The sequence below is a fragment of the Tenebrio molitor genome, chromosome Y, assembly GCF_963966145.1.
Source record: "Tenebrio molitor chromosome Y, icTenMoli1.1, whole genome shotgun sequence".
NCBI classification, from domain to species: Eukaryota; Metazoa; Arthropoda; class Insecta; order Coleoptera; family Tenebrionidae; genus Tenebrio; species Tenebrio molitor.
The window spans coordinates 2,829,500-2,844,450 of record NC_091056.1 but is presented as its reverse complement, the minus strand read 5'-3'; the positions used below and the strand labels follow the sequence as shown (position 1 = coordinate 2,844,450).

The window sequence follows — 14,951 nt, the reverse complement described above, 5'->3', positions numbered from 1 at the left end:
GGACCAAGGAGAGTTTTTTTGGAAAATTATGATTCATATAATAAGTTGCTTTCATTTCATTGCACTCATTTGCATTTTGCCCAGTACATACCAGGTGATTCAGATTGGTGTTCGCGCCCCTATATCTTTTTTGTTTTAAGAAAAAAGTATAGCAAACCATATATATTTGTAAATCGCTTGTGAAACTACAATAGATGATGTTGTCAAATCTACTCTACGATGACATATGTCAAAGTTAAGATAGTCAACTTTTTTTTTAAACAGTACACTATACTTCTTTATACTATACACTACTACTATACACTATATTTCTTAGCCTATTCTTGTAAAGCTTTTTTTTCTACATTTGAATGTGTAAAAAAAGTTGACACTTACATCAGAAAAAAATCGAGAAAAATAATAAAATATGATTTAATTTATTCGAAAGCGTTAGTTTCTAAAAAGAGCTAGTAAGCCAAACATTTGTAAATTCGCATTATGTTGGTTCCCTGCATGTCACTATTTAAAAGACAACCACGTAGCCAAGAAATAAAATGATTTGACCTTGTTTATTTTCAAGCCTCGGGTGCGCCTCGGCCAGAAAACTGAGACTCGGGACGAAATACCAAATCCATACTGAATTTACTATGCTAAATTCGCGTTATGTTGGTTCCCTGCATCTCACTGTTTTAAGAATTACATAGCCAAAAAATAAAATTATTTGACAGTGAAATACCCAATCCATCCTGAATTTATTTTGTTCGAATATTAGAATTTACACTTATTCGATTTTTAATAGTCACATATTCAAATATTCGAATAATTCGAATATGATTCCCAAGACTCATCATGTCATTCATGCACTATCAAAATTCAACTACATATTTTCATCGTGTATGCATTCAAAGCGGTATAGTCAGGAAGAAGTTAGGTTTCGAAGCTATATCATAGTTATTTATTTAAATGTAGGTTATAACATAACATAGCTATTTATTTAAATGTAGGTACTTTAATAATTGACGCTATTAATGTCAAAATTCAATTGTCTCCATGGCTAACTAGCTCTTTTTAGAAAATAACACTTTCGAATAAATTAAATAATTTTTTTTTTTTCTCGATTTTTTCCTATTGCAAGTGTCAACTTTTTTTACACATTCAAATGTAGAAAAAAAAGCTTTACAAGAATAGACTAAGAAATGTATAATGTACTATTTAAAAAAAAAAGTTGACTGTCTTAACTTTGACATGTGTCATCGTAGGGAAGATTTGATAACGTCATCTATTGTAGTTTCATAAGCGATTTACAAATATATATAGTTTGCTATACTTTTTTCTTAAAATAAAAAAGATATAGGGCCGCGAATACCAAACCGGTATATGATTTCAACAAAAAAGCCAAATAATTGCGTTTTTTTTTTTTTAATAAGGTCTGTGTTATAAAATTTATTCTATTTTATAACGGTCACTTTTTTTGGAGGGAGCAACATTTCAGTTACAACATGACATATATAAAACCTATTAAATCATCTAAATTGAAAATCTACTATGTGGAAAAATTAAATGACAAGAATGTTAGAGTGTTCAAGGCATCCAATGTATGTATTATTTAAATCCATGCGGTTTCCACACAAAAGAGGATTTGCTGTATTTCCATTATTACTCACAATGTAATATCTTGTTTTAATTTTTTTATTTATAAGTAATATTCAATGCTTTATTATTTTATCACCCTAAACATATTTTGTTTAATATACCAGTAAATAGCGCGGTTTGTGAGTTACGTCACGTTCAAAATCCACTTCAGGACAGGTATTATATGTTTATTGAAACGTTCCTTTTAACCACAGTTAATTTATTTGCAGATGACTATGATATGGCCGATAAACGGACCACCGACATCATTAGTGACATCAGCGAAATGGCTGAATTAAGCACTTCAACCACAGCAAGCCTATCAAGAAAACGTTTTCATGGCGAACGGTCATTACTCGTTGAAAGTAAACGACGTCGAATTGAGAACTCTCCAATTCCTGATGGTGATGATTATTCCATTGCTTCGCACTCTACGGGATCCGCTTCTACAATTACAGTTACTTCTGGTAAGTGACGTTACTATATTAATTTTAAAAGATTGTCATGTCCTGTATTAATTTCGATTTAACATATTTCTTTAAATGAACATGCGATTAAAGATATAAGTATGTACTTAGTGCAAAATCAAAACAACGTTTTCATTAATGATGTTTAAGAAATAATTCTAGACAAATTGGTATTTTTCTTCTTTGATGAATAACTAGAATTTGTTGTATTTTCGCTACTTCCAATTTATTTACTCATTTTAGATTTTGAAGTCTCTGTGGCGCTGCAAACGCCACGAAAGAAGCACCAAGTGGAACGCACCCCGATACCACCCCCTCCAAGGAGAGCCGACGGTACGAGGGTGGAAAATGACGGGATCTCGCTCTCTTATCCCGAAGACTCGACTGGGCCAACATCGCTGCACCCACATCCTAACTTTAAGCTATTTTTACTTTTTGAAAGTTCAGAATTGTTATTGAATAAAACGTTTGTTGTTGTTGGAAGTCATTGATTCACCAAGTACCCAAACCGCTAAAGTGGTGACCCCGAGAAAAACAAAATCAAGCGGATTTTTGGGAATCGTCGACGACCACGTGGACGCATCAATCAGCAACAAACCACTGCAACATGGCTCCAGGTGAGGAAAACCAAATCACACCTCAAGCAGAGACTTCGGTGTCGAGCATTGCACTACCACCGTTCTGGGGAAATCGACCCGAGTTGTGGTTCTCCATGGCAGAAGCAAAATTCAACTTGGCGTCAACGCGAATCACAAAGGAGGAGACAAAGTTCTACCATGTGCTAACGGTACTCTCACCAGAGATAGCTGCTGAGGTTGCAGACGTCATCACAACCCCAGACTCCACCGAACCATACACACGGCTAAAAGAAGCCATCATAGAACGCCTCTCGTTGTCGGAAACGCAAAAACTAAAACAGCTTCTCTCCGGGCAAGAACTAGGATCGCGGAAACCCTCGCAGCTCCTACGACATATGAAATCGCTCGTTGAAAGTTCGAACTCCGTCAACGAACAGGTGCTACGCGAACTTTTCCTTGAACAGATGCCGCCGGACATCAAACCAATTCTCATCTCTCTGACGACGTTGGGACTAAAAGAACTAGCGGAAGTCGCCGACAAAATCCTGGAGACTACCCCTTCGGCAGCAGTAGCATCAACCACCACACATCAACCACCTCCAAAAAGGAATGGCGAAACAGCAGACACGGCGGACATCATGCTGAAACTACTGACAAAAATGGAGCAGTTAACCAGCAGGATGGAGAAGTACGAAGCCAAACAAAATGAAAACCGGACCAGGAGCCGAAGCAGAAGTCGCAGCGAAAAATTCGAAAATTGTTGGTACCACCACAAGTTCGGTGAAAAAGCCAACAAGTGCGTCAAACCATGTGCGTACTCAAAAAACGGACAGGAGGCACAGAAAGTAAGTGCAGCTTCTGTTCCCCAAACAATTTTGCGTCGATTATTTGCTACGGACCAGAATACGTACACACAATTTTTGATAGACACTGGGGCCGACGTCATTGTTGTGCCCACTAAATTCAAAGACAACAGTGCGCGTAATTTAGCAGGTTTCGATTTGCAATCGGCAGACGGTTCCGCAATCAAAGTGTTCGGACAACGAACCCTCAGTTTAAATTTAGGTTTAAGACGGCCATTTTTGTGGACATTCATAGTGGCAAGTGTAACGGACGCTATCATTAGTGCCGACTTCCTAGACAATTTCGAGTTGACTGTGGACATAAAAAATCGCGAACTCTGTGACCCGCGAACTTCTCTTTCAATTCAGTGTCGGACAAAAAACTCAAACGACATAGGTATTCGCGCCATTTTCGGTAACACAGACACTCAGTTCCAGCAACTGCTGCGCAAATACCCAGATGTGATTCGGCCAACACCAAAAGACAGGGAGGTTAAACACAACGTAGTTCACTACATCGAAACCAGAGGACCGCCGTTACACAGCAAACCCCGACGACTGGCCCCAGACAAACTAAAGGTCGCCAAGGAAGAATTTCAACACATGTTGGACACGGGAATCATCCAAACGTCGTCGTCGGCATGGTCAAGTCCACTCCACATGGTACCAAAGCCGGACACCACATGGAGACCATGTGGGGATTACCGCAACCTCAATGCTGTCACAACCCCCGACCGATATCCAATACCACACATCCAGGACTTCAGTCAGAATTTAAAAGGTAAATCAATCTTTTCGACCCTGGACCTCGTGAAAGCGTATTTCCAGATACCGGTAAATCCTGATGATCGTCCAAAAACAGCAATCACCACCCCATTTGGACTGTTTGAGTTTGTACGGATGCCATTTGGTTTGAGGAATGCGAGTCAAACTTTCCAGAGACTGCTCAACCAAGTGTTACAAGGCCTGGATTTCACATTCGCATACGTGGACGACATCCTAATTGCATCCAGTTCAAGAGATGAACATCTCAAACATGTCGACACTGTACTCCAACGCCTAAATGAACACGGAATCGTGGTAAACCCCAAAAAATGCGTTTTCGGTGTGGAGGAACTTGACTTCTTAGGAGTACGGATCACCAGAAATGGAATCACTCCCCTACCTGAGAAAGTCAAAGCCATTCAGGGCTTCAAATTCCCTGAGACATCAAAACAGCTGCAGAGATTTCTAGGAATGGTAAATTACTACCGCAGATGGCTCCCAAACGCAGCCAAAGTTCAAGCACCACTCTACTCTCTCCTAAATGGTTGCACCAAGAAAAATGCCAGAATTGAGACAACTCCAGAGGCAAACAAAGCTTTCGAACAAACAAAGCAAGACCTCATGGAAGCAACAATTTTGACATTTCCAGATGTGTCTTGTGAACTGAGCATTGCCACAGATGCATCAGAAGAGGCAGTTGGAGGCGTCTTGCAACAACGTGTCGACGGCGACTAGAAACCGATCGCATTCTTCTCATCAAAGCTTACCCCTGCCGAAAAGAAATACTCAGCCTACGACAGAGAACTACTAGCCATCTACAAAGCCATTTTGCATTTCCAGCACTTCCTAGAGGGTCGACCGTTCATTGCCTGGACGGACCACAAACCGTTGACCTACTACGCCTTTAGGAAGAAACCTGAAAAATATACACCAAGGCAAGCTAGACAGTTGGACCTAATATCCCAGTTCACCACAGATATCAGGTATATCAAAGAAAGTGAAAATGAAGCGGCTGACGCACTCTCGAGAATCAACACGATCACATCACAACTGAGCAATGAAACACTAGCTGATGCACAAGAGACAGATGAAGAACTTCAAGCACTTCGTCAACAAGAGAAATTCAAGTTTACCACCTTTCCCATCCCCACGTCTGCGAAGAAACTTTGGTATGAGTCCACAACGGGCAACAGGCTGTACATACCAAAAGTATACAGGAGACACATGGTGGATATGACACATAACCTAGCTCACCCAGGTGTCAGAAACACATTGAAACAGGTTTCAAAGAAATACTTCTGGCTCAACATAAGAAGAGACGTCGCATCATGGGTTAGAACCTGCATCCCTTGCCAACGGGCAAAAGTCCACAAGCACACAACCGCGCCAATTGGAACCTACCAGAACCCGGACGCCAGATTTGACCACATCCACATCGACATTGTTGGACCACTTCCGTACTCAGAGGGCAAACAATACCTACTCACAGCCATCGACAGATTCACCAGGTGGCCTGAGGCTTTTCCATTAACAGACATCTCAGCACAATCTTGTGCCAGAACACTGTGTAAAAACTGGATATGTCGTTTTGGTGTACCAACCAGAAACACAACCGACAGAGGTACACAGTTTGAATCGGCACTCCTCTCTCCAAAAACTATTAGGCATGCAACGCATCCGAACCACAGCCTATCACCCACCAAGCAACGGAATTGTGGAAAGATTCCATCGGAGGCTGAAAGAAGCTCTGAAATGTCACAATGCAACGTGGACAGAAGCACTTCCATTAGTTCTCCTGGGGATCAGAAATGACATCAAAGAAGGTATCGAGGCAGCACCGTCAGAGTTAGTCTGTGGGACAACACTACGACTCCCAGCAGATCTTGTAGAGGTTCATGACCGACAACTGCAACACCCAACAACAGACTTCGTCGCGAACTAAAAAACTAGAATGCAAACCATTCAGTTCACGAAAACAACATGCCACAAGGAGCAACAAGTATACGTCCCAAGGAGCCTGCACACAGCGAAGTTCGTCTTCGTACGCGTGGACTCGGTGAAGAAGCCCCTACAGCCCCCGTACGATGGCCCATACCGTGTTTTGTTGACCGGCGTCAAATACTTCAAAGTCCTCGTTCGAGGCAAACCAAACACAATCTCTGTTGACAGGTTAAAACCAGCTTACGTCGAAGCAAATGCACCATTGACAGATGACAGCCAGCCCACCAACAGCACCCGTGAAAGTCCCCAAGCAATTCAAACGGACGCTGATGCAAGACTGGTAGAAAACACCACAACACGCTCAGGAAGAAAAGTCAAATTTCCGGCGAAATATTGTGACCTCGTGAAATCCACGAACTAACCAAACAATTCCTCATCATTCGAAGTCACACGGCTCTCTCACTCGAAGGGGGGGGGGGGGTCCTGTGGCGCTGCAAACGCCACGAAACAAGCACCAAGTGGAACGCACCCCGATACCACCCCCTCCAAGGAGAGCCGACGGTACGAGGGTGGAAAATGATGGGATCTCGCTCTCTTACCCCGAAGACTCGACTGGGCCAACATCGCTGCACCCACATCCTAACTTTAAGCTATTTTTACTTTTTGAAAGTTCAGAATTGTTATTGAATAAAACGTTTGTTGTTGTTGGAAGTCATTGGTTCACCAAGTACCCAAACCGCTAAATCTCCATCATGCAAGCCATGACAAAGTTAACGCAGCATATTGAACAACACACCATTATTCTCAACGAATTAGTGAGCAATTCGAGAAATGGCAACGTTGTAGATTCTCTACTTCCGGGTGATCACCGAGTTGGAGTCATTGCAGAGATTCGTCGACACCGCAGCAAAGGAATACGACCCGTTATCTCAATACCTGCTAAAGTGTATTATTTTCATTTAAGCAGGAAATTACAGCTCCTATTTTTGAAGTACATATTTTATATACATGTTCATTTAAAGATAACAAGATTGGCCGCTGTTGGAGGATCGGGTTTAGAATCCGAACTCGAAGGATCCTGAAGTATCTTGTCTCGGACGAGGTAGGCTGCAAATTCAACTGGAAAGGCAGAGACAAGTTAAGTTTCGAAAAAACGTTTACTATGTCCATGGTTTATGGTGAGATGAAAAAATTTCGTACTTTATTGTTTTATATGTACAGGGTGTAACAGAAATAGGTGCATTAATTTTAACTGGTAATAGAACTCGTCAAAAGGAACAACTTTTCTATCTACCATTTTGCCGAAAAACGATGTTTAATTCCAAAAAAAATTGGAGATTTTTCACTAAAATAGCCCTACGCCATTAAACACTGCAATGGTTAATTGAGATCAGCGCTAATATGAAAAAAAAAAGTCCATTTTCATCCAGAAAAAGTGTTTTGACGTCGAAATTGAAATTCAAGCAAATCTACCCGTATAGCAAAAAATCTGGTTGTTTCACGTTTTTAGGTAGCTTAGTTTTGGAGATATGAACGGTTTTAGGAAAATCTTTCCTACTTTTTTAAGCCATTACGCAACGTTTTTTGCCAAAATGGCAGAGAAAAGTTGTTCCTTTTGATGAGTTCTATTACCAGTTAAAATTACTGCACTTATTTCTGTTACACCCTGTTTGTATGTATATATATATTTTTAGAGGCTGCAAAGCGCAATTTCCCAACTAACGAGAAAAGCGATTTGATAGTGGCAAATGCTGTCAAGGAGTGGTTGAAACATGGGCCCACTAGAATTAAACTTAAATAAAAAAAAAAAAACAATTATTTTTTAATGTACGTTGTCACGGTTCGAAGATCCCGTTCCGTTTGTTTTTTTATTTTTGCGGATTTGGCCGGAGTGGAGGCCTATTGGTTCCACGAATGCTTGGGGATGTACCATCGTTACTCGAACACCTCGAAAGTAACCAACACGGCGAACGCTCGCTGACCTTGCCTTCCCTTTGAGTCTTTTGTGAGTTTCTCTTTATCCTTCATGTTTGGCCCCAGCTGACAAGGCAGCTGGAACTGTGCCTTTTTCCTCAAAATTTCAGCGGGACGGTAGCTACATACCGTCGGGTTTGTCAGGCCGCGGACCTTGGCCCCATGCCAGAAAAATTTCGTTCTCTCCTATCTCCTTCTCTCTTCACGACCTAAAGTTTATCGGAGTTTAGTTCGTCTGAGACAACGATCTGATAAATTCGCGTCGCCTTCCCGACCCTGATTTTTTTTCTGTCAACTACTCAGTCTAGTCAATTTAGTTTGTAAATTCGATCCCGGTAATTGTGAATAATTATTGCGTTTGTGTCGTTGGTTGAGTACCATTTTTCTTTCTTTGCGGTCGCACCGAGAACTTGAACAAGTCTCGTCGGCGACTGACCCGGGAAGTGAGTATTTAGTTTCATTTAATTTATTTTTATCACAATACCGGACCGGACTTCATTTACATTTACGTTTGTATCTATATACATTGTATTGTATCCATATTTTGTAACTGTACATACATCATCCCTTTTATTTTTGAACGGGACATAAACAATATTCCATTTTTTCTATTTGGCACCTATAACAGAGTCAGTATAACACACGGGTTTCGAAAAGGAGGTCTTTTCGATACGCGTTTCAGGAACATTTACTTAAATTTTTAATGTTGGCAGTGACTCATAGTGAGTTGTTGCTACGTGATCACTGCACTTCACGACACTTTAAATTCAAAACTTACAATTGTTCGTCTATTTACCAACGTTGCCAACCCTTATATTTGCCAAGTATAATTTTCCTAGCTTTATGTTTTGAACTTTTTTTAAATTTAAGGGGCAAAATAGAAAAAATATTGTATTATACTCGTTTTATAAGCCATTTAGACGCACTTGTTTGTTTATAGCACTCGTCGCTGCGCTCCTCGTGCTCTAAAAAACGCGTGTGACAAAATGGTGTCTTATAAAACTCGTATAATAAATTACTATTACTTTACTTTCCATTTCATTCACCTGTATTAGGGAATTATTTTTAAACCCACACATTTAGAATTTAATCACTTGCATATATTGTTATTTTTGTATGTTTTTAAAATAATAAATTTCTTTTTTATGTTTTAGATTTGGTATATTTTTCCCATAAAGTTCTTAAATGTAAAGATCGTAAAAAATATCAAAAACAAGTCAAACGTGGCGACTGCCAGCAACACAAAACCAAGTCTTATTAGCACACTGACGTAAATATCTACTTTTAAATAAGTAGGTATATTGGTCGAAAGACAAAGTGTAGTAGAGGGTTGCTTTTGCACGTGTAAAATTAAGTAATTCACATATCAAAAATAACGTTTTTTCAACTATCAAAGGTAATAAAAAAAATGACGTGATTTTTACGGTGCAGGACAACGTTGGTTAATACGTTTTATATCAACCTTTAAAATTGCAGTTTTTACGTCATTACGTCATTACGTAACAAAATCACCAAAAAAGAACGTGTAGTATCAACGTCCATAAAACGTTTTAGCAATACGTTGAATGTTGCGTTGAAGTCGGCGACATCGTAACGACTATCCAACGGTTGGTAATGTTTTTTTTACGTGTTTTTCACGTGGTTGTGTTTACTGGGCAACTCAGTAAACTCTCGCTCACAATTAGTAACCGCACGTCACCGTAACTGTTTTGTTCGTGTCCCTTTTTATTCCCAATCCTTCTACTTCGCGTTCGCTTGTCGTTGTCGTTGATCTTTCGTACACCTTGCCTTCTCTTTGAGTTGGTCTCTCTTCGTTTGTCACGTTTGGCCCCAGCTGATGAGGCAGCTGGAATGGTGCTTTTTTCCAGACAATTTCAGCGGGACGATAGCTACATACCGTCGGATTTGTTAGAACGCGAACCTTGGCCCCCGTGCCAGAAAATTTTGATCTTTCCTATCTTCTTCTCTCTTCACGGCGTAGAGTTTATCTGAATTGGGTAAGTCGTCAGAACGTACCGTTAACTCTCCCTTTCTCTTTTCTCTTTGGACCCCAACTCGATAAATTCCCTTCGTCTTCTCGACCCTAGACATTTTTTCCCTTCCCTCGCGGATCGCTCAGTCCGACCTACTTCATCCCTTGACGGCTCTCTTCGTCTCCCGCCCAAAAAACATGGAGACGGTCTCGATCGACGGTTCTCATCGATGATCGACAGCGTAGGTACTTTGGTCCTTTTGTTTCGATTTTCCTAACCTATCTCGGTTCCGCTTTCGCGCGTCGACAATTCTAGAACGTACGCACCTGTCAGCTCCCGATTCTCCTTGCTTTGCCGTTAAGGCCTATTTTCCTTCACCAAGACCGGGTGGACTTTTTTGGGGTAGGTGATAAATTCTCGTTTCGATGCCCCTCTTCTTTTTCGTGAAAGAACCGTGACTGGGTGAACTTCGTGTTAGCGTTTTCTTGAGTATCGCATCGATTTTCGGGATTGGTACAAAGTCTCCTGTGCCCTGGGAGTCACGGACTTTTTCGACTTTTCGTATTACGGAATTTACTTTAATTAAATTGGTCAACACGTGTGTTTTATTCCGGGTATCGGCTCCGGAGTATCCTTGGATCCGGATATTCCCGAATCAGCAGTGCCGGAGGATCCTGGCGCCCATTTTATCTCGTCATTTCGGGTCAAGTTGATTTGTTATCTTACCTCGCCCCAAGAATGAGCTACCGGCGACAATTGCCAACAGCCGATCCAAACAAAACAAAGTGAGGACTTATCGCGGCAATTTTTGGCGCCCCACGTAAATAAATAAAACCAAAATGAAATCTTTCGAAGTGAAAATTATAATAGACGACGACGAGTATTATGGCATCTTGGAGTTCTCCAATCGTCGGGTGTCCAAAAAAGTAAAAGAAGCAGAGAAATTTGTATTTCAGAAAATATTTGTGTATGATAATTGTCAAATATCAGAATATGATTACGTAAAATCCATTTCGCATAGATATAACATTAATAAATAATTAATTAGTATTACGTATGGATGACTTTAGTACCGTGGATTAAAGGTCAACCTTTGGTTTGGGACGTTACTGTTGTAGATACACTTGCAGACAGTTACGTATTGAAGTCTCAGGTTTTGCCGCTGAAATGGCTTGCAAACGCAAACATAGCAAATATAGTTCAATCATTTCGTCAAACTACGTGTTTAAAGGTTTAGCATTTGAAACCTTAGGCCCTTGGTGCAAAGAAGCCATCGATTTCATTAATGTCATCGGAAACCGACTTATCGCGGAATCAGGCGATTCAAAATCAAAGAAATTCCTTTTCGAGAGGATTTCCCTTGCCATTCAACGTGGAAACGCTGCAAGCATTCGGAGCACTTTTCCAGATTCCGCAATATTATCGGAAATTTTTGTATTATAAAACAAAAATGTTTATGTAATTATGTTATACTTAATATAATTTGTATTACGTATTGTAGTTAATATTTAATTGTAAATGTCCTATGAAAATAAAACATATATTTGTGTATTATAAAAAAATCGGGGTTGGTTTTTTCCGCACAAGACTACCTGTCCGTGTTTTTGGATACCTCTTTTCCGCACCGAGTGAGAGATTAGAGGATTATTGCAAATACCCAGAAAACGACTCACTTCCAGAAATTGAATTTGTCGGAGGGGATATTAAAATTTCTTTTGCAAAAACTTACTCTTCAGTTCTTCTGTCTTCAGTTCTTGGCTGTGCATAATGACATAAATATTGTTTTCTATACCTAGTAGTTCGTGTGCAGAATGGAAGCTATAATTGTGCTTAGTTCACGACGCAAGGAATTGCTCGTTCATAATAATTATACGTACCGAAAATGTAAAACTTTAAATTCGGGTGAAGTTTACTGGCGGTGTAGTGTCGAAAAATCGTGTCGAGCTAAAATTTTTACTGTTGAAGCGGAAATAGTTATTTGGATCACAAGTCCCGAAAATGATATTTTGCGAGTGTGAGTGATATTGCGTAGCCGAGGCGAAGCAACACGAGCACTCGCAAACCATTTTCTGGACGTGTAATCCACAAAAATGTTCATGCCGACAAATTTAAATCATTTTTAAAAATTAAAAAATTTGTTTCACAAGCGGAATCGAACCCACGACCCTCGCGTCCCTGAGCCGAAACGGAGTCCGTTGGCTATATTCAATGCTGCCTGCCGATTCTCTAGCGAATTTTTAATCAAGGTCACTTTTGTAAGTACTAGGCCGGGAATTTTACGTTCCCGGCGGATTTTGAATCATGCAAAACCGTCAATAATGGCCGGCGGCATGAAAATATTTAATCAGTCGTTTCGAAGAGAGGCATGATCATGGAAGTGAGGAAAAAAAAATAAATAGGAAATTACTAAGTAATCATTCGAAACGAAAAGCGATCAAAAATCTCAGTTAAGTATGATTATACCTACTTAACAGACAGGCACTTTCTGGTGAGACAAGGGAGTGAATATACTGACTTATTTCCCATACACTCAGGTGTTCCCCAAGGAACCGTGCTTGGACCGATATTATACCTTTTATACACTGCAGATCTACTAACAACAAGAACCACTACAGTGGCAACATATGCTGACGACACTGCTATTTTGGCCTCCCACACTAATCTAACGTCAATCAAGAAAACTGCAAACTAGCCTAAATAAAATTCAGCGCTGGCTAAAAACATGGGGCATCAAAGGTAATGAAACCAAGTCCATACATCTGACATTCACGTTACGTAGAGAAACTTGTCCTCCTGTGAAGATTAACGACTGTCAGCTGCCATAGGTCGAAGATGCTAAATATCTCGGCATGTATTTGGATCGACGCCTGACATGGAAAAACACATATTCTCCAAACGCAAACAACTTGGACTCAAACCAAACCATATTTACTGGCTCATCGGCCGTAAGTCAAAATTATCCTTGGACAACAAGGTATTACTGTACAAGTCCATCCCTGTGTGGACGTATGGAATTCAGCTGTGGGGAACTGCATGTGTCTCCAATATTAACATCCTGCAAAGGTTTCAAAACAAAGTATTGCGTGCCATCGTTGACGCACCTTACTACATTTCAAACAAAGTGATCTGACAGTGGCGGCTTTACCTATGGCTTGCAGGTTTGCGCAACCCCCAAAAATAATTAAAAATATTTACGAAAGTAATTTTCGTATATTAATATATTCGATTTAATTGATAATTTTGTTACGCCACTTTCGACCGCGGACTAGCTCAAGCCGAGAAGGTCGGGGTTCGGGGGGTGGGATCAATTAAATTTATACGTGTCCCTGGAGAACATTCAGCCTTTATTAAAAAAACAAGAGAAACAAAAAAAAAATGATTCTAAACAGAATGAAATGGAAGATAAAAAAAAGAAAATGGAAACTTAAATTAAAGGTACATTAAGGCTGGTGGCCTGTGGAGACGTGAGTCCTTGAACAAAAAAACAACAAAAAAACAACGAGGAATGAGGCACACTCGTAAGACCAATGGGGAGGTGTCGTTCGCCACACCAGAAGATGTCGGAAGTTACCCCTTCATACAGGGACCTACCTCACAGGGGTCGATGGATCCCGGCAGAGCTCCGCGATGGTCCAGTGCGCACTGTCCTCGAGGAGTCCCGGCGATGAAAATGACTCCGCTGCAGGCGTCAAACCTGAAACAAGAGGATAACCTCCGACCACAAAAAAATGTACCCTACGGCGAACGATACGGCAAAAAAAAAGTTCGGCTTTTTCTCCCGACAACCACGTGGCTGATCCGCTTGAGCGTGGTCGGTCCTGACGAGTCCAGAGCTCCACGTCCCGATCCGTCCGACGAGGGAAAAGACGACACTTGGCCCGGGAACACTCCAACACGGCTCCAAAAAGGTCGGATTTCCAACGAACGTGGGGTAGACTCGGAGGAGCAGCACACGGGTTGTCTCGGCTTCTACTTGCACCGATCACCCAACAAGGAATGCCCGGTGGCGCCCTTCGGTACCTACCACGCAAGTGCCGCAGGTACTGTCAAAACGTCATCCCATTGGTCTTATGAAAACGGATGGCCCGACCGTCCACAGACATACCCAAAATGAGTGATGAAGTTTTCCAACCGTATCAATGTATATGTATAATATATTACATACGTTCATTCATACGTATTTACTTAAACACCAAACACTTTCTATATTTGCCGTTTTCGTGAATCCGTGATACCTACCCATGCTAGATGCTGGTTTGCATGCAGAATGCAACCCAGCCGATTACATTGGACGCTTGCGTATTAGCGAGCCTTCTCTTCTGCGTTCAAGTCCATTCCATAAGGTCCCAGCAGGTTGCAAGCAAACTGCAAACGTATGTTAACGGCGATTGTTTTTATCAGAAGAAAAATGAATTCTGTGCAAAGTTTGATAGCGGAACCATTCTGTAGTCGATCTTCCACCGACAAGATCGAAATAAAAAAACTTGGGCGACCTACTCCAAACTTAAACATAAAACAAGCCGTTTCAAGTAAAAAACGAACGTTTAATAGAACATTTAATCCAGACATTTACAATAAACATCCGTGGATTTGTGGTTGTGATGTAAAAAATGCTCTTTTTTGTTTCCCTTGCTTGTTATTTGGAGGAGGAGAATCGTGGACAAAAATAGGTTTCACAGATTTGAATCATTTAGGCGACCGAGTTAAGAAGCATACACAGTCAGCTAAACATATGAAAAATGTTGTGCAATTTTCACTTTTTGGAACTGTGAACATTGCAGCTCAATTGGATAGTGCATA

General features: G+C 40.8%; 2 protein-coding genes across 3 annotated transcripts in view; both read left to right on the top strand.

The window, feature by feature from the left end:
- LOC138140542 (uncharacterized) overlaps nt 1-14,951 on the top strand; it is a 305,855-nt gene that overhangs the window by 189,595 nt on the left and 101,309 nt on the right. The gene's annotated exons all lie outside the window — the stretch shown is intronic.
- On the top strand, nt 1,735-4,457 carry LOC138140552 (uncharacterized). Its single transcript, XM_069061631.1, has 4 exons — nt 1,735-1,788; nt 1,842-2,078; nt 2,322-4,279; nt 4,327-4,457. Exons 3-4 carry the CDS (start codon nt 2,686-2,688, stop codon nt 4,341-4,343), a joined length of 1,611 nt encoding a protein of 536 aa, XP_068917732.1. The 5' UTR covers nt 1,735-1,788; nt 1,842-2,078; nt 2,322-2,685; the 3' UTR covers nt 4,344-4,457.